Source organism: Chionomys nivalis, chromosome 24 (assembly GCF_950005125.1).
Source record: "Chionomys nivalis chromosome 24, mChiNiv1.1, whole genome shotgun sequence".
Lineage (NCBI taxonomy): Eukaryota > Metazoa > Chordata > Mammalia > Rodentia > Cricetidae > Chionomys > Chionomys nivalis.
This window is the reverse complement of record NC_080109.1, coordinates 1,534,156-1,561,182: the sequence shown is the minus strand read 5'-3', so window position 1 is coordinate 1,561,182 and position 27,027 is coordinate 1,534,156. Positions and strand designations below refer to the sequence as shown.

General features: G+C 47.4%; 1 protein-coding gene across 1 annotated transcript in view; it reads left to right on the top strand.

Annotated features, from left to right (window-relative positions):
• Nucleotides 1-25,966, top strand: part of Gatb (glutamyl-tRNA amidotransferase subunit B) — a 64,294-nt gene extending 38,328 nt beyond the window's left edge. The window contains exons 8-13 of the mRNA XM_057757375.1: nucleotides 272-316; nucleotides 2,327-2,516; nucleotides 12,378-12,511; nucleotides 17,472-17,550; nucleotides 22,772-22,906; nucleotides 24,144-25,966. Coding sequence (XP_057613358.1) covers nucleotides 272-316; nucleotides 2,327-2,516; nucleotides 12,378-12,511; nucleotides 17,472-17,550; nucleotides 22,772-22,906; nucleotides 24,144-24,272 — 712 coding nt within the window. The 3' untranslated portion in view covers nucleotides 24,273-25,966. The remainder of the gene's footprint in view (nucleotides 1-271; nucleotides 317-2,326; nucleotides 2,517-12,377; nucleotides 12,512-17,471; nucleotides 17,551-22,771; nucleotides 22,907-24,143) is intronic.
• The last annotated feature ends 1,061 nt before the right edge of the window (nucleotides 25,967-27,027 follow it).

Sequence of the window (27,027 nt, the reverse complement as noted above, 5' to 3'; positions counted from 1 at the left end):
AAGAAAGTAAGCACACTAGGAAACAAAATCAGGAGGGACCAGCGTTCCGTCTCCTCTGAGGGCATATTCTAGTGGCCCAAAGGCCTTCCATTGGGCCATCTCTTTCTGACACTTCTAAGGTTTCTACCTCTTCTTAATAGGACCAGGCCTTTAACCCCAGCCTTTGTGGTGAATGCTTGCCTTCCAGCCCATAGAGCGCCCCCTCTGTGCGCGTGGTGTAGCCAGTGTTGCATGCAGGGTTGGCTTAGTGCTGCCTTTCTGACTGTTGCAGGTGCACCGTGCCAATGAGAGACAAAGAAGGCAAACAAGACTACAGGTGATTATTCCTCATGCACAGTACTGACAGATATTTGGGAGTGCATTTGAAATCCATTGGAAGGTCAGCATGATGATGCTGGAGGATGTGGGAACTACTTGTGTTTATATGATAGAAACAAGATTTCTTATTCAATGTGATATACTTGTTTTTATAGGATAGTGACAAAATTTCTTATTCAATGTTATATACTTGTTTTTATATAATAGAGATCAAGATTTCTTATTCAATGTCACATGTAAACTAGGAGAAGTGATATTTTCTTGATTTGGTAGGTGCAGAGTTCCTTGTTTAATTGCTGGGAGAGATCTGCTCACAGACTTCTGTAACAACGATACTGTTGTTTAACTAAGAGGATGCAGGTGAGGGAGGGTCTAGGCTTTCATTTGTTAGTAATTCTGGAATCTACTGAAATCCTTTAGAAGCATATGAAAAAGAGATCAGCCTGTCAGTGGAGGGTTCCCTCAAACCTCAGATGATTCTACTTCTTTGCCAAGATAAGCAAATTAGGGGCCACTAGTTCATCTGTAGGATACGCACCTATCATGTAAGAGGTTCTGGGTTCCACTAGTTCATCCGTAGAATACGCACCTGTCATGTAAGAGGTTCTGGGTTCCACTAGTTCATCCGTAGAATACGCACCTGTCATGTAAGAGGTTCTGGGTTCCACTAGTTCATCCGTAGAATACGCACCTATCATGTAAGAGGTTCTGGGTTCCACTAGTTCATCCGTAGGATACGCACCTGTCATGTAAGAGGTTCTGGGTTCCATTCTTAAACCCGAGGGACTGTCATGTATCAGAAGGCTTTCACTTAATAACAATAGACTTAAGATAGAAGGAACCTCTTACTCTTTCTCATAGTTTAGCAGATTACCAAGCTGTTGTTCCTTTGTGAAGCCTGGTATACCGTCACTGCCGCACTCCTTCATTGTCTGCCGTTTTCCTATGACGCTCTTCTAGGTCCACACTTGCCCACAGTACTTTCCTTATTCTCCCTGTTACTGTTCCCTTTTAATTCAGCCAATGGCTTCTACTAGAGCCCCCAAGTTAGACACCAGCAAGTCTCCAGAAGCCTCCCTCTTGAGTTTGCCCTGGCTTTCAGAGGACTGACTAGCCCATAGCTGACGCTTGGTACTGCATTGAGGAATTACCTGCACCTCTAATCTAGTTCCTCCCTGCATTTATGAAACCCTGCCCTGCCTTTCATAAGTCCTTTGGCTCTGGGCAGAGGGAAAGCAGTGCTGAAACAGAACAAAGGAGTATTTTCCTTTTGTAAGATGAACGCAGTACTGAGGTCCATCTGATTATTAACACCTGACTGTCTTTTAGAGCAGCGATGAATGGGAAGTGACGTTCTCATGTATTTCTCCCCAGTCTCCGGTCACTCAGTGTGGTTTGCTGCATCAGTGAACCAGTATTGCTGCTTATTAGTCACTGGAGCCATAGTTTACACTGGGCCTCATTCACTCTCAGCTGTCCATTCTGTGGGTCTGGCATTTGTCTATGGCATGAACTCACCATTACATAGGTTTCCTACTCTGATAGAGTCCCAGGATTCCTCTCTTCACCCCTCTTTCCTCCCCACTGGCTTCCACAGTTCACTTAGGCAACATCCATTCTGTTCTACTTCTCAAGAGGGGAAGAGCCCTCTGTTCCTCTTTAACTCTTAATTCATTGTATAAGTACTGCTAAAAATAGAAAATTTAAAGTAGGGAAGTCATCTGTCTTCCTCACAAGGAAATTGTTCCCATTTGTCCTTCAGTTTCCAGGCCGACACTTGCCTCACTAGTATAAGCCAGAATGTGGCTTGGTTCCAGGTTACCCTTTCACCCGTCTTTACGCCATCATGGTGAAGAATGGGTTTGCTGTGCCGGTTTTCACTGGGACATTCAGAAACCTTTGCAAGTATTCTGACTTTGTACCTAAGCACAGAAGCACTCCCATCATTGTTGGATTTGCGGTTCTAATCAGACATCCAAAATCAGATCCATCTGTTCTCCTTGTTTAGGTTTATGCCAGAGCCCAACCTGCCTCCCTTAGTGCTCTACGACGCCACATCGCTGCCTTCAGATGCAGACTCTCAGCAGGTGATCAATATTGACCAGCTTCGGGACATGCTCCCGGAGCTCCCCAGTGCAACCAGAGAGAGGCTTGTCCAGCAGTATGGGATGCTGCCAGAGCACAGCTTCACATTGCTGGTAAGTGTCCATTGGGTTTGACATTGACCCCCTCACCTGCTGCCCACAGGAGCCTGGAGACTCAGAAGGTAGCTCAAGTGTGGGGATGAGTGTGTCTGCAGGATGAATAAAAAAGCAGTGTTCAAGGTTTCTAGATGTCTTAATAGTGTTGATCCATAACAGGATGTTAGGTTCCCAAGAGCCAGAACACATTTATCCTGCATGAAATGTTGCAAACCAGTGAACATCTCTGTCCTGGGAAGCTAGGGGATGCCTGGCCGTCAGAGAATCTGATACCTGTGAGGTAGCCTAGGGGTTTTCCATCCTTTCAGGACTCTGGAGACTCTGTGGATGTCTTTGTCATGGCAACAGTAAGGTGACGCAGCCTCAGCGGGGGTGGCATTCTGTCAAAGTTGTCACCATCTTGTCAGCAGGAGAAACCGGGAAGCCGCTTGTTGGTTTTGAGACAGGGCATCATGTAATCTAGATGGCCTTGAACTCCTGTCATCTTCCAGAGCAACAAAACCTGTAGAAACTGGATTCTTGCTTTTTAAATGATCCAATAATAAGTATATGGGGTATCAGAATACATATATACATTAGAATATATCTGTGATGTATATTTATATATTTAATAACCACAGTATAGTGGTTTATAGTACACTAGGCAATCTACTCCTGGCTGAGTTGTCCCACTTGGCCGCTGAAATGTGTCTGCCTCACTTTGCTGAAATAAGCTCTGTGTGTCTTAGTCTTTCCCAGGCCAAAACCCAGCAGGCCTGAGTGAGTGTTGTTAAGGACAGTAGCAAGTGGGTGGATCTGTTTGAATGGTTCATGAACCTGTTTAGGGAAAACTAACTCTCCAGGATAGCTGGCATTGGGTGGGGGACAAAATCGTTCACCCTTTCACCCCTTCAGAGTGTGTACATTTATTCCTGACATTATGGCTGATCAGCTCCCTGGGAGACTGCAGTAGATGAGCAGAGTGTAGGAGCCACAGGAGATGGTGAACAAGATGTTGGAACTTTCTTAGTACCTCTAAGACATAATATTTGTAGATGGAAGATAATGCATTAGGTGACTCATAAAACAAAAAGAGGAACGGGCCTGTCCTTGAGATTTCCAGAATGAATAAGAATCCGAGATTGGAACAGAGAATGATTCAGACAAATTGTTTCCCGAAATTAGGAAGCCTGAGCCCTTTATGACTCCATAATCACTGGAAGCTGAGTCACTCATAACATTCCCGAAAATGATATGCTCATATTTTTCTGCCTTCATCAGAAACACAACAGATTGCTGAGGAGGGCAGATGCACAAATCTAATGAACCATCTTTCAATTTAAAGAGTGCCCAGGAGTATTCATTAAATAAATGGCAGTGGTAGAGGTGCTCTCGGGCCTTCCACGCCAGCTCAGCGCCGTTGGGCTTCTTATTTAATTATTAGTGCATGCACACACTCCCCACAAATAAAACCTTCAGAATTTAACTCGCTTCTAAATTCATCTTGCCGTTTTCCTGTGCAGCAAACACTGAATTGTGTTTTGTTAGTATCATCTCTGACATTTACAGAACTTTTGCTAATATACCTTAGCTTTTGCTGTCTTACCAAGCACATAGTATGCTTCGTTGCTTGGACAGACAGATGATTGAATGAATGGGATACCATTGTATTGCATGTGAAATCCTTAGAGAAGTAGTGTTCCTGACAGTTCCCTTTGACAACCCAGCAAAACCGTGGGGCTGTGTGTGTGTCACTGCATCTCTGGCGAGAAGACGCAAGTGATGGCTTCGGTCATGTCATGTCTCAGGTCACTTGGTCTCAGACGCTTAGTTCCAGCTTTGTTTCATTAGATTATCCTGAGTCTGGGTTTTCTCTCCTAGACTGTCCTGATTTTCTCTACCCACATCCGAATCTTGACCCACTGAAGACTCCAAGTTATTTAGCTGACCTTCTTCCCTATCCTAGTCAAATTGGCTTACTTTCTAATCTCATTTGTAAAGATTAATGTAGAAATGTGAAGCTGAGACCCAGGGATTAGGGCTATGGAAACCAGAGACCCTGAAGACCCACTAGAATTAGTAGAGTTATACGCAGGTGCTTTTTTTCCCCCCTAAAATGTTCTGGGCTGATTTTCATGGGAACATCATTTCCTAGCCTGAGAGTCTTGTCTTATTCTGGGGACACAAAGGATGGCAGCCATTTCTCTAGTTTAAAGGCAATTTGCTTACGGCATGCTCTTCCTTAACCGCATCTGCTCAGACAGCCCCCACAGCAGGGCTAGCTGCTCGTCTGTCATATATGGGGAAAGTAACTTTTACACTCATGCTGGACCAGGCTTATGTTTCTAAGCTCTGCTACCTGCTCTCACACACAGTGTACCGCCATACCACGTGGAAATAATGTTTTTAGATGATGATTGGTTTTTTTTTATTTTTTTTTTTATTTTTTTTTTGATGATTGGTTTTGATTGCCTTTGTTTTATTAATGGAAGAAATTGAGTTTTTACTTTTGCTAAAACTTGATGCTTAATACAGTCCCAGAGTTGTTTTTATGAACTTCAATCAGAAAGTACATGTTCATTGAAAGCTTTAAGCCAATCTTGTTGGTTTTAAAGATGCCAGAAATAAACATAAATGTTGTCTACTAAATTTTGTGAAAATCAGTCAGCTGCAATAGAAAATAAACAGCATCAGTCATGCTAATTTTAGAAAAATTAGGTCAGAGAGGTAACATGAGCTGTCTTCTGCATCTTTGTTTATGTTGTATCTTAAACTTTCTGCTAGGTCCTTTGGTCTGAGACCCTGTGTCATGGAGCCTGGTTCACTCCTGGCACCCGGTCAGGACGTGCTGCGAGCTCTCATGCAGCTGGCTGTGCATGTAAACAGACAGAGAGATGACTCACCACACAGAGCTGCAGTAGAGGAGCGGCAGGTGCCGCAGCCCTGGGCCAGGGTCTTGTGAGGGCTGCAGCACCTGCTGGTATCCTGTCCCTTTGTACAGACTCCACACTTGAGTGGTCCCATCCACATCCGACACAGGCAGAGCTCCCCCAGAGGAGGGGATGGCATAGCATAATCTCACTGAATCCAAAAATTCTGAAGAGTCAAGGGAACTTCAGAGTATGCTTCCAGGGAAAAGAGTGTTGGTGTCAGGCGGCATGTAAACATGGTGCAGTGGGAACCGTGCAGAGCAGGAGTTTATAAAAGTCCAATCTGGCCTCCATGAGTCTGTAGACAAATATGACGTCACCCCCACTTACCCAGTCAGTAACCCGTGCTGCCATTTGTGTGTGTCGGGCTTTGTATCCAGCCTCTCAAGACTTGTATCTTACTGGACAGCTTCCTTTCTCTAGCCGGTTCTTCTCCATCAAGTAATAATCCTTTGATTCTGACTTCATAGAAAAGGTTAAGGTGTCTCCCAAGGACAGAGAAACAAAGTATCAGTTAATTGAAAATGAACTGTTAAAAATGAACTGTTTTTGAAGCTTTTTCTTTAGGTTTTTTGTAAGCTAGAAAGGGCCTGGTTTGCTTTCTGGATGAATTGCCCATAAAACTGTCCCCATGACAAATTTCTGTACGTCCCATATGTAGTACTGCTCTAAAGCTAATAGTTTGAAATCGAATCTGGAACCACAGTGCTGGCTTTAGACTGTCCAGGCTCTCATGGTGTAAAGTCGTCATCTTTTAACTACTGCTGAAGAAAACCCATTTGGTCAGCTCAGTAGCTCACCATATTTCAGCTCTACACAGTTCTTTGTTTTTTTTTTTGTTTTTTTTTTTTTTTTTTGGTTTTTCGAGACAGGGTTTCTCTGTGGTTTTGGAGCCTGTCCTGGAACTAGCTCTGTAGACCAGGCTGGTCTCGAACTCACAGAGATCCGCCTGCCTCTGCCTCCCAAGTGCTGGGATTAAAGGCGTGCGCCACCACCGCCCGGCCTCTACACAGTTTTTAAAATTGATTTTATTGTTCATTTTCTAAGTTGCATCCTGACTTGCCAGCTTAAGGGTACTTTACAATTACTCCATGCTCTGGAGGAAAAAAAATCACCAAACTTTTCTTCTGGTAATTTAGAGTAGGCAGATCTTCTGCAAAAGCACAGCTTCATTCCTTTCCGACACATGTGGCAAAGGGGCTTCAAGGAAGAATGTTATGGGCTCCAAGGCATTTGACCTTTGTCTGCTGGGGAAAAGGTGCAGGAAGGGGGCGTCCTAGTGTTTGGGGCCCTCAGAGGCCTAGGACTCAATTGTGATCCTTTATTTCCTGGTGGTGGCATAATATACTTTGAGGGACAAATAAGAGATTGTATTTCAGGCTTCAGGCGAGCACAGCTTGGAGGTGATGTGTATCTAGGCTGCTCCGTGTTGCCTTACCCCAGAACAGAGCTTCTGAGCAAAGCAGGTTCTCTGCATTGGACGAGCTGGAATGCGCCTGCAGCAGAACTGGCTTTGTGGGCCTGCTCCTGCAGATGCAGTACCTGCTGCCACTCGCTGTCGACTCTTAAGACCTTCATTGTTTTTTTTGATTATTCAAGGGAGATGTGTGTTCCCAAACTGATTTCCCACAAATTCTGTCTTAGAGTGAATTCATCTCCAAGAGCCACAGTGAGTTTTACGTTAGTTAAAGTTAGTTAAAGGCCCTCTGCGCAGAGCTGCTGCTGGGTTCTGCTTAGGATATGTGTGCTTCCAGACTTGCTGGGAGCACAGCACAGGTGCCGTGGTTGAGAGTTTCGCTCAGGTTTTAGGAGCAGCCCTGGGTAGGACTTGTGAGGACCAGAAGAGAAGGCAAAGCTGCAGTTATTGGTCGGCCTCAGAAGAGCTGATGGGCACACCCGGGGCTCATGGCGCTGATGTGCAACAGCTGGAGCAGTGGTCCAGGGCTCTCGGCTTCCGTCTGTCTCTCCAGAGAGAGCCCTGTTTCCTAGGCCAGCCTCACACTGCCGGGTTGCTTATTGTCCCCCTGGAGAAGCCTCGTGTGTAATTTTGTACTCGCAGGAGCTTTCACTGACAATTGTCGCCCATAAACAAGCATGTTCACATCACAGACCTGAGCCTCTACCACCTGAACGTTCCAGTCCCTCATCTTACCATGCAGTTTCTACTTTCTAGCCTAAAAGTATTGCTATTATGGCCCATTTTACTTCATCTCCACCCCGAACACTAGCATTTGGTGTTATTCTCATAACACCATGATTTACAGAGTTGTTGGATTTGAGTTTTGTTTTTCTCAGTTTGAAAGAATGACCAGATCCACTAGTATAAATTACAGAGTCTCAGAATTGCAGGTGATATGTCCCTTAAACATCTGCACAGATGTTCAGAGTTCTGCTCCTCACACCCTTGTCACCAGGGGTCAAAGTCGGCTTTGAACTCTGCACAGTGGAAGAAACTTTACTGCTCATGTAGCACTGGCAGGGTCTTCTGAGTAGCCGACTGGCTGCTGTCAGCTAGGCCCACAAATCCACCCCTGACTTCCCTCTGGTAGAGGATTGAGGGCAGTGGTTGAGTGTGCTTAGTATCCAAACTGATGAAAGAAAATGGAGTTCTTAAAAACAGTGTAGGTCAGGGCCTTGGTGAGCACCTCATCACTTCTATAGCTGAGGGAAAGGAGGTGTTGCAGAAGAGAGCACATGGGATTTCTGCGTTGTCCTCTGGAGTCCAGGGTGGGATGGATGGTGTGTGTGCCACTGTCTTCCTTCCTGATCTGGGGATCGGTGTGTCGTGCCCCGCGTCTTGGGCATACCTTTGCTAGGCAGATAGTAAACTCGCTGCTTCCTTCTTCTACTTTGGGGCATCTGTGACATTTTTAATGTCGGGAACCACTGAGCAGCTGGCAGACATAAAATAATAGAAATTCTGGGAACATCTGTTCTTAGCTGAGGCTTCCATTGTGCGTGCATTGGTAGGTGTTCATTTTCAGTCCCCAGAAAGGCAGCAGACATGCCTCTACCCTGCAGAGCTGGAGCGCCCGCCCTGCACTCCCACCCACAGCGCTCTGCTGCTGCCTGGCTGGGTGACCTCATGCTCAGAAGTGCCTCAGCGCCTCCATCTGCAAGGCCCCGGTCCTGTGCCCACGGGCTCACGGGCCTGTTGGAAGTGTAGTGGTACCTTTTCACCAGGAGCGCCAGCCTGCAAGTAATGACAGGGGGACTTACTATTAATTGTGAAAGTTTGATCTTTTGCTAGGCTTGACTCGGCTACCTCTTAGACATTAATCTACATTCTGCCCATTTCCTTCCTCCAAGTCTGTAGACTCTGCCTTTCTTCTTCCCAGAGTCGTGTCTCTGCCCAGAAGTCCTGCCTGTCCTCTCCTGCCTAGCTCTTGGCCGTTCAGCCTTCTGCTAAACCAGTCGCAGCGGTCCATCTTCACACAGTGTACAAACATCCCACAGCAGGAAGCATGAACCTGAGGGCACGTGCATTACTGTCCTTAGCAGTAGCAGCCATATGCAGTTATCTGTGTCCCGCCTAATCCATGTTCTCAAGGTTTGAGTGACAGTCAGCTGTGCTCCAAACATATATGGCAAGTGGGAAATCCTAGAAATAAAAAAGTTAAAAAAGACTTCTGTCACAGTATGTTATGGCTGTTCTGTTTGTTGTTAGTTGCTTGCTGCATCTAATTTGTAAGTTAAGCATCGTGGGTATGTGTGTTTAAGAAAAACCATAGGGGTTAGCACTGCCTGAGGTCTCAATATCCCCCGTGGTCTTGATGAACTGAAGCACAAATCCCATATTTAGTAAATACTCTTGAGAGCCTTTGACCAGCCTGAATTGCTAATCCGAGGTCCCAAAAGGCAGCCAAGGACACTCTCTGTCACGTAAACAGGTGCTCCTCAGCTAGTGTCTCCTGGGCTTCTTTTCCTGAGTACCACTGGGCAGCTGTCTGTATCGAGTTTCGTTCTACTATAAATACAGTCTAGCCTCGTTTCTGGACCAGAATCAGGGTCACTGGATATATGACTTAGAGCAAGACATGGAGTTGAGAGATTAGTCCCCACCCTGTTTTACATGGATGGTCTTCTAGTGTTTTGTCATGGCTGAAGGGAGAGTACAAGAGACGGTGTAGGAGCAGGTTGCTCGCAGATCCCAGTGCAAGGGCAGACTGAGGCTTCTTCCCAGAGCAGCAGTGAGGGCAGGGTTACCCCTCTGCTTTCCCACTCATCAGCATTGGTTATCTGGCAAATTCATCAGTAATTGAGGGTTCCTGCTAGTGCCTAAGCAGCTGACCTGACATTGACTCTGTGTGTAATTGAAGGCTTTGCGAAATGAAATTAAAATGTGGCAAAGATGTTTGCAGTCAAGGAACTGTATGGCTGCCTGGCGTAAGACACAAGGCAGGATCTGTGTTCCTTGCTGCTTCAGCCATCCCTGAAGGAACAGTTGGCGTCACATCCACCAGGAGACTGGACTTGCTGTGTGGCTGAGTTACGTTGTTTGGGGAAGATATTAAAGGCCTAATGCAGTAACCTTGTTATACTGCTCTCAGTATGATTTTTGTGTAAGAGAATTACCAGTCCACTGTTTTCCTGACAAAACCAGATGGCTGAGCTGCCATGTTCATCAGAGACTTCAGAGATTTGTGCCAAGCTTATTAGCATTTGCCAATCTTGTGGGACTAAGAAAACTGTGAAAAGCAGCAGGTGTGAGTGTGAGAGTGTGTGTGTGTGTGTGTGTGTGTGTGTGTGTGTGTGTGTGTGTGTGTTGGGAAGTGGACTGCTGTTTTAAGGAGCAGGGCAGGCAGTGCTAAGTGATCAGTCATTCTTCAGGCAGCAGCAGCCGCCGCCTCCTGCAGCCGCACTCTTTGTAGCTGACTCTGGTGCACTGCAGGTTTCACGTCCTCTTTAAGTTGTGCAGTGAAGCCCTGTGTCCCCTGTGAGGTAGAGTCCAGCGCAGAGAGGCTTCCTGACACTGGCGGGAGAAGACAAACGGAAAACTGGCTCACAGTGCTATCAATCCAGTATAGAACCACCGAAGGGTGGAGGGTGTTCACCACACCCGGTCACTCCACCAAGCCAATAGAACCACCGAAGGGTGGAGGGTGTTCACCACACCCAGTCAGCCCGCAAGCCAATAGAACCACCGAAGGGTGGAGGGTGTTCACCACACCCAGTCACTCCACCAAGCCTGCAAGCCTGAGTGCATTATTCCTAGGTGGGTTTTGTAGAGCTTTCCTCACAAGGCAGAAAGGTCTCCTCCTGGCAGCTGACTCCTGGCGGGCCAGCCTGTCTGCATGAGAACGAAAGGAATCCTGCCTTCCCAGTGTGGAGAAGTTTGAAGACTTTCCAGAAGTTAAGCAACACTTCCTCTTTAAATTTTTCTGTAGGCAGTGTGGGCTACATGAGCAGAATAATAGTGATAGCTCACAAGGAAATGCAAGCAATGATTGTGGGATTATTCAGTAGGCTTGTCATCAGGGAATTTATCTGAAAAGCCATGTAGGTACTTTTTATTATGGAATTTCTACCTTAGCAGCAATGTGCCCGTGTACATACTAAAACTTGTACAGTAGCTGAAGTTTGAGTGTATTTTTTGTTAGTATGTCTTGTTTCTTCTTAGTATCTTATTTTTCTAGAATGTTCTTTTGCTTAATGAAGGATTCTAAGAAAGGTGGAAAGGTTGGAGGTTTAGCTGCAGAGTGAACATAAGAAGAATATTTTGAGGATAATGTCTAATTTGGATTTAGTGGGTAAGGAAAATATGCTGCTCAAAAATATACTGTCTGGGGACCAGAGAGATGGCTCAGTGGTTAAAAGTGCATTCTGCTCTTGCAGAAGACCGGAGGTCACTTCCCACAACTCAGTTTGCAACAGCCATCTATGTAACTCCGGCTCCAGGGAATAAATACATCATCTCTGACTTCCTTGCGTACACACACACAATATACATACACACACACACACACACACACACAACTTAAAATAAACCTTTAAAATATGCCATCTGCATTTGGAGATTTAATCCTTTACTAAAAATAGAACATGTTTTTATTTTTCTTATAGAAACACTAGGGCTAGCCCTGTCACTCTGAGTTGATGAGTAGTACAAAGTGTCCTGACTACTTGCTCTCATAATTCTGGCGGTCCCTAATACTTAAAGGCGAATGTGGCAGGAAAAAGGATGAGTGTTCACATGTGATTTATAGTAGACACCTGCTGGCAAGAGACCCTGGTGCCATCCACTGACTCTTACCAAGACTTCCGTGACTAGAACAACATGGTTTTGGCTGTACTTAACAGAATGAATGGGATCAATGTGGCCCTAACTCATGCTGCCGTCCGGGGGGTGGGGGGAGGGGGACGGGGACAATAAAGCCCATGAAACAAGTCTTCTCATTGAGCCAACCTAGCTAAATATCTCCTGGAGCAGGGGAGAGGTAAGACCACCGTACCAGCTTGGCACAGGAGGCCTGGAAGCCAGAGGCTTCCTCTGCCCACTGTGGAGCTAGTTTCCCTGGGTCACGTGTATACATCTCCTTGCTTGGTTTGGAACATTCCAGCACCATTGCCTGCCTCCCGGGACAACATGAAGAATACATGTGGTTATGCTCCACTTGTTACCTTTTTGCCAGTGGACACCAGGACGTCTAGGAGGGGACAGGACAGAAGAGAGAAAGGGTACCAGAGGCAGGCAGAGGCAAGTGTGGAGGAGGACAGTGGATTTCACAGTCCTCAGATCCATGTAGGTACTAGTTTATATAGTACTAGGAATATATATATTGCTTTGGGGAAAATACTGTATAGATTCAGAGTGGCAGTAGAGGCAGTGGTTTCCAACTGCCTTCCTTCAGTTTGGGGAGGAGACGTACGCATCTGTCTCTATATGTATGTACTACTTATGCGCACACACACATACACACACGTATATATGTGTATTTTTTTTTAACAGAATGAAGTTGGCCTCCTGGAGTTCTTCCAAAATGTGATAAAAGAAACTAGGGCAGAGCCAAAAAAGGTGACTAACTGGGTCCTGAACACTTTCCTGTACTATTTAAAGCAACAGAATCTTGCAGTCAGTGAGAGGTGAGTGAGATCTGGGGATTTCTTTCTTTCTGCATCATGAACTCTGTGTCCAGAGGCAGTTGAAATAGGGCAGGGTGAATTCTTTACTCTGCCTGTTCTCCCTTAGGGTCCCCTAACAAGACAACAAACAGCCCCTTTGTGTTCCACATTCTAAAAATATTCTCCAGCCCATCTGAAAATTCATCCTGTGCTCAAATCTCTGGAAGTGCACAGTCTGTGGTACTGTGCTAGGGCTTAGCAGCTGGAGGATGAACAAGACAAGGAATGGGCTCACTTGTGGCCCATACAGGCCCCCAAGAAACCACCCACCTCTTTACAGTCTGATCCTGCTACGCCAGAGGCATGCGTGTGGCCTGGGAAGCACAGAACTGGAGCCTATGTGGGGTGCAGGGAAATCCTCAGAGCCAAGCCCTGAAGAACTTTGGGTTTGCTGGGTGGGTGAGGGTGTGGAGTTGAAACACCTAGAAGTTCTGTGATCAGACCAGCAGCCAGCCACGGGAGCTCAGGAAACCCAAAGGCTCCAGGGTACTGAGGTAGGTAGGTGACAGACTGGAGAGATGACCAGAAGCCACCCGAAGGATTTCGGGCCAAACTGTGGGTCTCAGGGCTACTTCATACTGGAGGAATATGGCGTGTGTTAATAGCTTGGGCAGTTATGGCAAAGTATCCAAGATAAGCCCCTTAAATAGACATTGATTACTCACAATTCTACATTGGAGAAAAATAAGCAAAGCCAGGTTCCAGCTGATTTGTTCCCTTGCTGGACTTCAGGGCGGCCATCAGTCTGCTGTATCCTCACATGGTGGGGTGTTGGGGAAAGAAGAGAAGGTTCTCTGGTCTCTTCTCATAGGATTTCTAATCCCACTCTGGTACCCACCCTCGTGACTCCCCGAAGTTTCCACCATCCTAATACCAACATGTAATTACATGTGTGATCCCAATACATGTGCTCACAGGGCCAATGGTAGCAAACATAGATTTATTCATTCAACCAGTTATTTACTTGCAAAAGTTACCAAGCCAATCAGAACAAGTAGCTGCAGGGTCACTTGGGATGTTTCCCAGTAGGGAAGGTTTGAGCAGGTACAAGGGGCAAGATTAAAGCTGCCTGACAAGGGAGCTGAGAATCCCGGGAAGATTTGGGGAAAGTGCTGTTTGCAGGGCTGGCGAGGAGCGGTTAGATACAGTGGGAAGAGGAGGAGAGCACCCGGGAAACACTGCACCTCTCAGCTGACGTTCCTAGGAAATAGCTAAGGGCTTGTCCTGCCTCTGAGACCCTGGAGAGTAGCTAGGAGCGGGGGCACCACGTAGGGCCCCAGAAAATAAGAGAGCAAAGGAATCAATGAACATCATGTGCCACCTGGAGGTCCAGGCCTCTGCATCGTCCAGGGTCCTTTTGATCTTGCTTTAGCTGAGGAGAAGAGGGACATGGGGGTTAAGGTAAGTGTAAGACTGGATGGGCTGCCATTTTGTGGGGCAGAGTATCGTGTCAGGGTGTCTGCTCTTGGAGCTGGAAATGGAGCTGTGATCCTAAAAGAACTGCAAGGGACTGAAAGAGATTGCAAGACTTGCAGATCCCATTCCACCCCTTCCCAGGTTCCCTAAGAACTGCCGAGAGTATATACAGCAAGAGTCTCCTTTCATGGACACATTCGCTGTCCAGAATCCAAGATGACCTGACAGCAGCAAATTAGCAGGCTCTGTGGCTGACAGGTACTGATCTTTGTCGTGGTCTCACAAGTTCAGCCCTGGCGTAGCTGCGATTCGCAGGCAGCTTTTCCATATCTGGGGTTCAGCCAACTACAGATAGGAAACACCTCTGAGAAATTACAGCAGCAGTGAGCATGTACAGACTCATTGCTTATCAGTATTTCCTAAACAACACAGTTTACAACTGTTTGCATATTGGCCATATCATATTAAGTAGGTAATCAAGAAATTATCTGAGGCATGGGGAAGGTGTACACAGGCTCTAGATGATTGTATCGCCATGTACAAAGGACATGACTTTAGTATCCGTGGGATAGTGTGTTGAAGAGCAGCTGTATGTGCAGTGTGCCAGTTGACGGAGTTGTGGGCAGTTTCAGGATACAGGAATTACTGGTCTACTGTATCAATGCATTGTGAGAACAACAATGTAACCGAGAAATTCATCTGCTGTTAAGTCAGTCAAGAAATCTATAGAAGAAATTTCTAACCAAACTAATCAATTAAGGTCATGTGATGAAATTTCTGTAAGGCAAAATACATCCTTCTTGTGTGATCTAATGCTCTTTATCCCTCTCTACCCCACATCTTTTATAGCATCATGGTATGAACTTTTGTGTGTGCTCCAAAGTCGTATATTATAATCCTAGGAAATGGAGTCTTGGATGTTGAACTTTGAGGAATAAGTTTAGTGCTTTTCCTGGGCCAAGCTTCCAGGGTCCAGTTGAAGAGAGAGAGGAGGGATTATATAAGCAAAGGGGTCAAGATTATGATGGGGAAACCCACAGAGACAGACACTGAGCTAGTGGGCGCTCATTGACCCTGGACTGACAGCTGGTGAACCTGCATAGGACTGAACTAGGCCCCCTGAATGTCGAAGACAGTTCTGTGACTTGCGCAGTCTGTGGGGGCCACTGACAGTGGGCCAGGCCTGATCCCTAGTGTAAGAACTGGCTTTTTGGAGCCCATTCCCTATGGGGGGATTCCTTGCTCAGCCTAGGTACAAGGAAGGAGGGGTTTGGTCCTGCCTAAACTTGATATACCAGACTTTGTTGACTCCCCATGGGAGCCTTACCTTTCCTGAGGAGTGGATGTGGGAAGGTGGGGGAAGTGGAAGGAGAGGAGGGAGGGGGAACTCTGGTTGGTATGTAAAATGAAAAAAAAAAAAACTTAATAAAACATTTTTTAAAAGAAAAAGGAGGGGAAAAAGATTAGTGCTTTTCTAGCACTAATGTCTTAGAAATATCTTAGAGGACTTACCCTTTAATTCTTGTGAGGACACAGCAAAAAGGTACCAGGAACAGCAAGGCAGGAACTCACTAAATATAGCACTAAATATAAGCTCTGTGGCACTTGGATCTCCAATTTCCTATGCATTCTGTCCCTATCAGCCGCTCTCCTATGCATTCTGTCCCTATCAGCCGCTCTCCCTATGCATTCTGGAGCAGCAGGTCAGATGGACCGTGACAGTCATTGACTTATGGTGACCTCCTTTCATGTTCTAACAACCTAGCGCAATCTCAGTGCTTATTTTGGACTCTGTACATGGTCTACACTCTAAGATAAATAGGGATTGTATTTTATGGATTGTAGGACATCCAAGCAACCTATATTTTGAAAACAAACTATTTCTTGCCAGTAAAGAAGGGAGGTCCGAAAAGGCTGTTGTTTACTTTGCAGTCTTCTGCCTCTGAGGCTTTTAGTCAAGACAGTTCTTGGTCTTCTGAGTGTGAATTTATTACCACCAGATAGTCTCCAAACCCGGCTTCCACTTGGAATTATCTTTTGTCCATAGTTTTGTTGGGCCTCATGAGGCCCAGTGTAACTTTCTAAACCTAACTTGAGTTTGGTGAGGCCTATTGTAACTTCCTAAGCCTAGATCGAGTTTGGAGACCTGTCTCTCGCTACCCCACCTACGCCCCCTCTGCCCAGCCACCGCTAACATGGCAGAATATTATATATATATATATATATATATATATATATATATATATATATATATATATATTATATATACATGTTCCTTGTTCCGCCTCAACCCATCCCAGGCTTCCCACCCCCTGTCTGAGCCTGACACAATTAAAGGAGATGCTGCTTTGACAGACTCCCGACTCCGTGCGTTTCACCCTGGTGGCTGGGGGGGCAGTCTGGGTCACTGACAGTTACCATTCTGCTCAGTCCCTGCCCCCACCCTGTCTGCCAGAGAACCCCGTGTACTTAGGGATAAATCGTAGTTTAAGGAAGATGGGCCTCCCAAGACTGAACGAACAACGCTAAGTAAGGGCCTTCAGTTAGAACGTGGTGATCTTGATCACTACTGGTTTGGAGGTCATGGGAATTGGCACTGGGGATAAACTTTAGTTCCCTGCTTGTTACATGAAAGTTTTTTAAAAAAATGAATAGTGAGTGACAGGAACCAAGACTTCTGCAGAAGTGTTTCCAAGTGCTCTAGTGCTTCAGGGTCCTTTTACACTGACAGACAGACTTCTGTGCTGTTTACGAACCGCTCCCATCTTAGCTAGTCCCGTGATGACCCCAGACAGTCATTTCATTATCCTAGTTACTGTGTATTTGTAAAGATGTGGTCATAACCCCATCTTCTCAGCAGTCTGAGTGCGTACCCTCAGTCTTCTGAGTGTGAGTTAGCAACACCTACTGTGTTTATTTTCCCCGAAATTTCTGTCATGCATCTTCCAATCGTCACCTGATGTAAGTGGAGAAATTGTGCATTTCTAGACCCGTCTGTCAGGAACACCAGTAAGAATCTGCAGATACACACGGGCAATGCGTGTAGACATCCCATGTTATAGACACCACATTTCCCTTACAGTGAAAAGGAATTTATATTTGCGTAAAAGCACCCAGGAAAGTGGTTTTGTTAGCTCTTTTGTTTAAAGTTATTTTCAGCTTGATCTTTCAGTCAAAAATATTACTGGATTTTTTTTGCCACTTTTCTTTGTGGTTCGTGAATTTCGTAGCCACCTCCTTTTTGAACTAATCGGTTGAGCAGTTGTCTTTTGCTATAAATGCCATCAAATGGCTGTTATTGTTGGGTGGTAAAATAGAGGATTTTAGAAAGCACACAGTATAAAAGCTCATGCTTCTGAAATACGGAACAATAGAGCCAGTTAGCCTATTACTTTCATCCTTGGGTGTGGCTGATTGAACACACAAGAGTGAGAGTTTGAATTCTGGGTGTGCGGGTGCTGCTGATGTAAGACGTTGACTTTTCCTCTCTCCTTGGGGCCGCTAGTCCTGTCACACCTGGTGCGCTGGCCGAACTCCTGGACCTGCTGGACAGTAAAGCGGTTTCCTCAGCAGCAGCTAAACAGGTATGTGCACATTCCCGGAAGACGCCCATCGCCCCACAATCCCAGCTAATATTTTCTGTAAAACCCAAATGGCATCACTAAGTGAATCTCATGACTGAAGTATAAGTGCCCACGAGTTTGAATATGGGAAGATTTCATTTGGCACAGGGAGGAAGCCAGCACAGTGCAGAGTCAGCAGAGGGGTTTTGCTTCTGTTTTTAGCTTATTGGGAGAACTAGCTATTGTCTGTCTTTTCCCTGAGTGTTTACCTCAAATGTTGGCTGACCGTGTAGCCTCCCCAGTGTCATGGCCAGGCAGCCCCAGCTTGGCTCCAGTCCACCTGCTCCTCTCCTGTCTTCATGGCAGTTCCAAGGCTGCCTCTGTTTCTGTCACAGAGCTGTCCTTCTGGAGTTGGTCCTCAGTCAGGAGCTGGGGTCAGTCTGCTACATGCTTGGGAGATGCTATTTTACCTGTGCACCTCGGTGTGGAGATATGGGGAAAAAGAGCATCGTGTAAAGGGGCCGCCTCCCTAACCACCTCCACTAACAAGACTAGGTGGGTGCGTGATTCCTCAAATTCAGAAGTCTACAAATAGTACCCAGAAAGATAAAGAACACCCAAGGCCGCCTCATCTCGACTTCAGAGGCGCGCAGCTGTCAGTGCTTCAGCCAGACCCTAATGTTATTTTAATGGTGTCTTTGCATTTAGTATTTATACAGTCCGACAGTAGTGGCAGGTTACAAAGTGAGGCTTGGGGAAGCGGCTGGTTTTGGTTAATTATGAGACACCACTGAGCGTCCCCCAAGCTCTCTGCTGTGAAACTGGGGACAGGAACTGAAGGAGGTTCTGTGAGCCGCCTCATGTGAGGCTGTCAGCTACGGGACCTGACACCCAGGAATGGCTTTCTTTGCCTTTCGTAGATGTCAGAGGACTACAAATGTTTATGACAAGGCTCAGCAGTCGTGGGAAGAGTAGATGGCTCGGGGCAAAGAATATGTGTACACATAAGAGAGACGAATCGTAGCATTTGAAATGAAAGTAGAAAAAACTTCGAGTGCGATAGTTCCAGTGGGAGAGAAACAAAGGATGGGAAGATGCTGACAGCTGCTTTAGCTACAGATAGAGACATGTTTGCGTTTTATCAACTTCCAGCATGTCTAAAGGAGTGGGTGAGCCTGACTTCTGTGAGACCGTAAAATAAAACCTGATCCGCAGTGTTTAGTTTGTGCCGCTGGGGGAATCGCCCTCACGGGTCAGGGCCTTGGGAATTTATTTTGTATTTTCTGCTCTGTGCTTTCCGTTTGTAAGAAAACCATTGATTTTTCTCAGCAGAAATAATGAATATTGTGTTTATTGATTATAAAGGATTTAAGTAGCCATTCATGGTGATGTAAGCCTGAACGTGTGTGTATGAACACGTACCAAAAAGTAAACCAACCAAGCCCTGATGAGTCCCTTAAAGTAGCTGCTTGTGTTATGTTTTCAGGGCTGACTTGGTATTGGCTAACCAGTTAGGGGCCCATCCCTGTGACAGCTGAAGTCTAGTTGTCTGTAGGGACCTGTGTGATTCCCCTTCCGCTATAGCATGTGTATTCGTGTTGTTATGATCTTGTTTGCACAGCCACACTGTTGGGGTCCATGGGTGGGGTTCCCCTATCATTTCTAGGAGATCCAGTTTTACAGCAGACATTTTGGTCCCTGTGCCGTCGGTATGAGGGTTGTGTTGTAGATGTGTCCGTAGGGGCCGAACACCCCCAAATTAGCTAGGTTCGTATCTTGACCAGAGGTGGTTTTCTGCAGTGATCTCTGTCTGCTACAAAAAGAAGTGTCCTTGAGAGTTGAGAGCAAGTTTGTAGGGTGCAGTTAGGAACAGCAGTAGGTGCTCCTGTGTGATTGTAACTCACTGTACAGACGCTACAGTCCTCCAGCTCACAGAGGTCCCCTGCCTCCGCCCCTGAATGCCAGAGTTAAAGGCACCACCACACGTGGTCCTCACTAGTCACATTTCTGAATGTGAAGTGTATCTCACTAGAGATGGATTTCTCTAATGACTAATTATGTTAGACATCTTTTTGCATCTTATTTTATGTTTTTTAAATAGATAAAAAGAAAAATTGTGTTGTAATTCATTTTAATGCATTAGAAGAAAAGTTCAACAAAGCGTACTTTAGGCTTTAGAAACTGTGTGGCAGAACACAAACTCTCTGATCTTATTGCTTATACTGGGTGAGGCTGCGTGTGTCAGGTTAACGGCATGGCTAACTGGTGATAAAAGAAGACTCATCCCGTCCTCCTTTGTGTTGGCATTTGTTATTAATCCCTCTGTCTCCGCCTGCCTCTTGCTGACATTGTCGCCAATTAGTTCTGTCCTTTTCCCGAGTCACGGCATCCTCCTCCCTGGTGCTCCAGTGGGACTTCCGAGCTCACAGCCTTCGTCCCTCGGCATTCTGGGGCCAGGGCCGGAAGAGCTGTCCACTGGGAAGCAGCCCTATTTTTTCAGAAATAGAAGCCTGAAGATTGTATGCCATAATGCACAACCTCCCGGCCACTGTGGACAAAAGCACCCTGCGGTCCTTTCAGGAGCCAGGTCTGTGTATTGAAGTGGCAGGTGGCAGTCCCATGACCTCTTCTCCTCACTAAGGACAGGGCCAACTGGGACACATCAGACTCCAGAAATATCAGCATTACAGCTAACTTGCATATAGTCCAAGGAGGCCCAGGCTGTGTCCCAACTGCTGGCCAAGCCACAGCTCGGAACGATGGCAGATATTTGCAGCTTCGTTATGGATAGAGCCTTGTCTCCTGAGCGCTGTCCAGATAAAGCTGCTGGTAGCACCACCCAGATGAGGTCCAGCACACTCAGAGTGCCATTCAACCAACCTCCTTTGTGTGTGCTGGAGTGGGCCTTAGAGAGAAGGCACCAGAGCTCTTCAGATGTAGGAAATGTTACATTGTACCATGCACTGACACTATCAAGTGACTCTTCAGATGTAGGAATGTTACATTGTACCTGCACTGACACTGTCACGTGACTGAAGTCTCTCTTGGTGCTTCCGTTCTCTGTACATCTCCCCTGCTGGATTCGTCACTTCCTGCAAGAATGGCCTTCATAACAGTTCCCTTCTCTGTAGGGACATGACTCCTTCCCTGGCATTTCTCCTAAATAGGCCTTTCCTCTCTATCCTGACTCAAAAGCCTAGGACAGGCAGTGACAGGTGAGGGGCCTGGGTGCAACCAGCCTGTGGTTGGGTTAAGAGTATGGCTTCAGTCCCCGGAACACAGTTGTGGCTCCTGGCTTGTGTCTATGTGGAGCTTCCCAGATGGTGTTCCCGTGCTGTCGGTGACTACTTACTACCTGAGGTAACACTTCTCAGAGTGTGAGCAGACAGTAGCTGAGGGTTATGCTGCAACTGGAGCCTGGGCCGTCGGGACAGCAGGGCTAGGCCCCTCTGCTTTCCTTCCTGAGGGCTCATCCAGGAGCCTAAATAGGAAGGAGCAAAAGTTAGACACTGGAGCCTGCTGAATCGGGCCCAGTGCCACTAATCTTTGAAGTGGACAGCAGTGGGTTCTGTCTGCTAAGCAGCTCTGCCTACTTACCAGGAACTAGCTGCCCCGGCTCTCTGAGCACAGCCTTTGGTGGGGCTGAGCTGGCTTGAGCTTCGCCTTCTCTTCTGATTGTGGATGCCTGAGCGAGGGACTTGAGAAGTCTGTGCAGATGGCCTGAAGGCCTAATTTCACCAAGTCATGGTAAAAATGTAGCTGGTCGACATTAGCTTTTATTAATATAAGTACTTCTGTGATAGAAGGGCTGGACACACATTCCTCTATTTCCTCTGCCTTAGTTCTTGAGACAAGGACCCCACAGAACCTGCAGCTTTCTGGCTGGCCAGCAAGCTTCAGAGAGCTTCCTGTCTTCACCTGCCCAGAGCTGAGACCAGTCTTAGGTCCCCACACTTACACAGCAAGCTCTCTGTACCCACTGAGCCATTCTCCCAGCTCCTGTAGCCTTAAGTCAACAAAAATGTTTCAGGGATGGGGCAGGATAGCTCCCAGACTTGCTCTGAGCAGCCTCGCATCCAGGTAAACCACATGAAAAAGCAGACAAACCTCTCATAGCTCTCTCCTGGTCAGGGTTATTTCCTTAGGAATTAAATTTGGAGATTTGTGTTCCATGTTTTCACTGAATATCTTATGTCATTTGAAGGCCTGTGGTTCACATTTCTTATTTTTCCTGGGTCACTAGGACTAGGTGGAGGTGCCCAGAGAGGTGCCCACACACACTCACAGTGGGACTTACCCCACAGGCATCCTTTTCCCATCAGTACAGGAGTCTGGCCAGCTGACCAGAGGCATGGCGCCTCCTACGTCACAGTACAGATCCCGGCTGTTCTCTGTTCTCACTGGGGACGGCAGTCCTACTGATGCACTCAGGGCAATGCGTGTGCTGGTTACTGAAGAACGGCCTTCCCTGGAGGGAGCGGCTGCACAGTGGCACCATGGAGACAGGGAGTGTCCCCGTGTCTTATGGTTGCAGGCTGAGGGCAGGAGTCAAACTGAGACGGCCCTGCATCCTCTCTTAGACGTAAAAAACAACCTGAGCAGCAAATGCCTTCCACAATTTTTGCCTTTTCCCCAAGTTTCATTCCTTTGGGGGTCTGTTGTTTAAGTAGAACAATAAGCAAAGCACTGACGTTAGTTCTTCCCGTCAGACTGGGCTCTGCTCTCCCACAGGACACAAGGAAGGGAGGCCAGAGCCTGCGAGCTGGGATTTGTTTGTAATTTTCTGTCTTTATTCGAAGGTCACTTTCCTGCCTCCTGCAGCCCTGCTTCCTAGGAGGCTGCTCTGGACTGTGCAGGGGCGGCCTCTCCTGCTGCTTGTGTGGCCTGTCCCTTAGGAAACGTCACCTCCTTAGTTTAGTGGACTCAAGACAGATCCATCACCAGCCCTCTAGGAGGAAGGTTGCCTGGCTTGAGTCATCAAATGGACACACCTGGCCGGCCTGAGTCCTCATCCTCCCCAGGAGGGAGTGGCCAACCCCAGGAGAGACTTGGTTTGCTGAAGGAGAAGCTCCCAGCCCTCGGGGAAGGTTATGGGAGGGATGGTGGCTCCTCCCTGGGCCAGACCACTTGGCAAGGTGCCAATTGACTCTGCCACTCCCTTCCCGGTGCTGCAGCACCAGAGGCACCTGGAGGTGACGGAAGTACGGGTCCTCACCTCTCCTCCTCTCTCCTCCACCTGCAGGTGTTTGAGGAGCTGTGGAAGGGCCAGGGGAAGACAGCAGCACAGATCGTGTCAGAACAACAGCTGGAACTGATGCAGGACCGCGAGGCCCTGGAACAGCTCTGCCAGGCCACCATAGATGGACACCCCCAAACGGTGACTATCTCCACTGGGGACAAGGTCTTCCTGTGCAGCCCCTGCCCTGTCAGTACCTCCTTTTGTGTCAGCACTTAGAAGTCCAAAGAGGGAAAACCAGATGAAAGCCCAGACTCTTGTTCCTGTGAGGAAAGTACCTCACTGGTGTTTGCGCTCTATGGCGCTACTCTAGACAGACACTAGCAAGTCCAAGTCTTAACTCAAGTGGTCTGTCACCCTCCCAGAGCTGTTATTTACGATCTGTGTGGCCACCTGCACTTCCTCAAGAGGACCTGCTGTAGTGAGGGAATCCACTTCCTCAAGAGGACCTGCTGCAGTGAGGGAAGGCTAGGAAATGCTTCAGGGCTACAGCCTGTGAAGGAGGGAAGATGCAGAGAGGAAAATGATCTGTAAATTACAGAGAGATCCTTTGACAGAAACATGGCTGAAAACCAAGTCATTTTGTGTTCTTTGCATAAGATAGGAAAACCGTGCCAAGTTGCAGATCTCCCTCCTCCCAGCCCACCCCAGGTCTAATCATATTGTCTGGAGGGATATTTTTCAGTGGGGAAAAATTACTAGTATCTCTTTCAGAATAATGCACACCGCCTGTCAGCGTGCAGGGACACTGACGGCTCAGTAAAGAGCCCTTGATAAGGAAGATGAACCCATACCATCCCCGCGGTCCCCATCTTCCTGCCCCATCTGCAGCGGCTGATAAGGACACACTTGGTTTCAGACTCACCCTACGGCACTCAGGCACACTCCCTGCCAATCAGGACCCTTGCGGAGGGAGGCAACACCACCGTTATTTGATGTTGCTCAGCCCCTCCTGCCCTTACCACCCCCTACCTGCTATAGCCCTCTCTGAGCGAGCTGCCATCCCAAAGGTTTGTTTTCTAAGGAGCAGTTCTTGTTGGCAGGGAGCCGGGGCACCTGCCCAGCGGCACTAGAAAACTTGAGAGGCTCCCCTGCCTGATTAGACCCAATGCTCACCACAGATGCCTGGCTCAGCCGCGCCCACCCCAGAGGAGATCATTTGTGACCACGGCTCCCTTGTTCTCTCTAAGCAGAAGCAGAGGAACCAGGTCCTTTCTGACAGGAGCATAGAAAGACCTCAGAATGTAATCCCCTCCTCATTTTACATCTTACATGAAGGGAAGAAAGAACATGAATTTAATTTGCAATCAGTGGCAACCTTGCAGATTCTTGGTTGAGTGTCTTTATTTTCACCTCCTACCTTCTTCTGTTTTCACAGGTGATGGATGTGAAGAAAAGGAACCCCAAAGCTATAAATAAGCTGATTGGGTTGGTCCGGAAAGCAAGTCTAAGCCGAGCAGATCCAGCTCTGATAAAGGAAATATTGGAGAAGAAGCTGTCATTGTGAGACGTGGTGAGGTCCCTCTACCCGAGGGAGGACAGTGTGGCCCTGAGAACAGGAGCCCATGAAAGCCGCTGTTGGTGTGGGTACAGTTTGTGTCTCTCAGTTCCTGGACGCCTGTGTGTGTCCTCTGAGACCCAGTGGCCTGGGAGGGAGCTGGAAGAAATGGTTCTGTGATGGCGGCAGCAGTGACTGAAGGAGGAACTTGGTCTGCTGTGAAGTAGACCTCACAATAAAGCTGTCTCAGCCGCAGAGGCCAGTGAAGGCTTCCCAGGAGTCAAGCACTGAAGGCCGGCAGACAGACGGCTGGGTGGATACAGTGTGTGTGCAGACCTGAAAGTGGTCTTGTGGAGAGGAAACCACAGCAGAACAAACAGACGCCGCGTAACGCTGCTCAGGCACGAGGTGGGAAGGTGGGTGTTGGTGCCCGCTCACCTGGGCGAGTGCAGGCCCTGCTGCACTGTTAGCTCCCAGTGAACTAAAGCGACACAGACGTCTTCAGATAAATTTAATGAACAAAGTATATGCTGAAATAGCACATAAAAATTAACTTCCACTCTAGAGACTGTATAGTTTACAACGCGATGCTTTAGGCCCAAAAAAAGATCAGAAGAGAGATCTGAAACATTAAGTTTTTTACCTCGAAAGAATAAGATTATAAACTAATAAATCATAATCTTGACCTTTAACTCTTGAAGTACAGCTGACAGTGGTGATGAAGGCCCATTGCTTCTACCCTATTCCTCCCTCTCTGGAGTCTGGGCGCCCTGTTTCTTACATGTCTGGTACCCCAGAACTCCACCCCCCTTCTAATGACTAGTTTTTCAAATGTTTTTAGAACTACTTGTCAAACTGACAGCAAAGTGGTGGTGAACCTTGGGATTCTCTAACTTGGTAAGATCATTGCTGGGGGCCATCATCCAGGGGCAGCCGAGGAACAGGGGAGAACAGCAGAGTGATGGCTTCACGACGGAGGAGTGAAGGAAAGTGACCCCTTGCCCAGCCAAAAGCTGAGATTGAGTGGACACCAATTCTGTGGCTTGTTTCTGACAAGCAGGAGATGAAGTTTAGAATGTTACTCACCCAGGAAGCCATGTGCCCCACATTGTGTTGCCCTGATCCTGGCTGTTAAAGTGCTTTCTGCTAACCTCCCTGTAAGAGAGAAATGGGACCCCTGTCGCTCTCCAAGTCTGAGTTCCCGTGGCCAGAACGCTCAGATCTGAATCCGGCCGAACCTTTATTTCATAAAGAACGTAAGGTTCAGTCTTACAACTTCCATTTTTACCAAAGGTTCTGCCTTGATCATCAACCCTTGCAGGAAACAGTGATGAAGCTGACGTCCTGGGCTCACTTCGATGGGTGGTAGGTAGAAGTAGTTTCCAAAAACGATTTTGTCAACTGAAAAGTACACGGAGTGAGTATTCCCGGAGGAAACGCCATCTAGCTCTGACAACCGCCACGTCCCCTTGTTGTCTTTAACCCAAACCAGGCTTTAAGAGGTCACGCACAGCACAGCTACCAAGGAAAAGCCAAGGCCAGCTCTGCCTGGAACCTGACGAGGACTTTCCTTTCTTGCACAGGCGTGAGTGTAGTCTGGACTAGTTAGGGGAAATCTCATTAAAATATATGAATTGGCACCATAGCCGAGGCTACTGCTATCTGTCAGTGGAACCCACACACCTGCAGCTGGATGTGTGACTCGGAAGCCGTGACTGGGAGGGGAAAGTGCTGGGAACTGACGATTCCCCAGCCTCCTGGGCCTGCTCTAGGCCCAAACCATGGCTTGCGGATGGTCTCCGTGGGACGCTAACAGAATGTACGTTCATCACAAATGCAGCTTCCTGCACCCCTCCCTTTGTAAAACGGGCTGCTAGTTACATTCTGGGTCATCTCTGTCCAATGCCAGCCTTCTGCACTTGCTAGGCCTATAGATGAGTAGAGCTTCCGTTCATTTCTCTCAAGGCACGGATAGAAAACCACCAGTATTCTACTGAGGTGAGTACCGTCCATGCCCCTCTTAAATAGCCAGGAAAGGCTTGAGCATGCGCCTCTTCCAGCCGGTCATTCCGGTACTGTAGCCTGTGGCACGGCCCACCGTTTATATTGAATTTAGTCATCACCGTTGCACGGACTCCAAAGAGTAACGAAAGGAAAACAGTCAATCTAGAAGGTCATGTAATTTTCCCATTGCCACACAGTGTGGATGTGGCCACTGGGCTGCTTTGGCAGGTTCTAGACAGAGGTACCTGGGAGCTGCTTTCCCATCGGTGAGGAAGCAGAAGGCACTGCATGAAGTCCTCTCACTGCTCCCCAGGTCATGGTTGAACAGGAATCTTTAAAAAGTTCATCAGCACCAGATCCCATGTAAAATGTCCACAGGGGCAAGAGAGGCCTAGCTGTTGGTGGTCCTTGTACAGACTTGTCCCAGTAAAATATCCCTTGACGTACTAAGGACAGACTTGTGTGGCCCCAGCTCAGTGAAATTAATGCCCTGCTCTGAGCATTTCCATCACCTTTCAGGTTCTGAAGTGACACAGCTCATCTAAAAACGCCATAAAAGAACCCTGAAATGAATATGGGGACAAAATCCTGTGGCCAGGGTTAACTCACATCTTCAAAGACAAGACCTTATCCACATCAGCAGGCAGACTCCGCAGAGGAATCACAGACACTGACTCGCCCTGCCTTCCTCTCCCTCGCCCATAGTGCTTTCCCCCTAAAGAGCCTTACAGAAAATCTCTTGATGAAGCCCTCTGCCTGC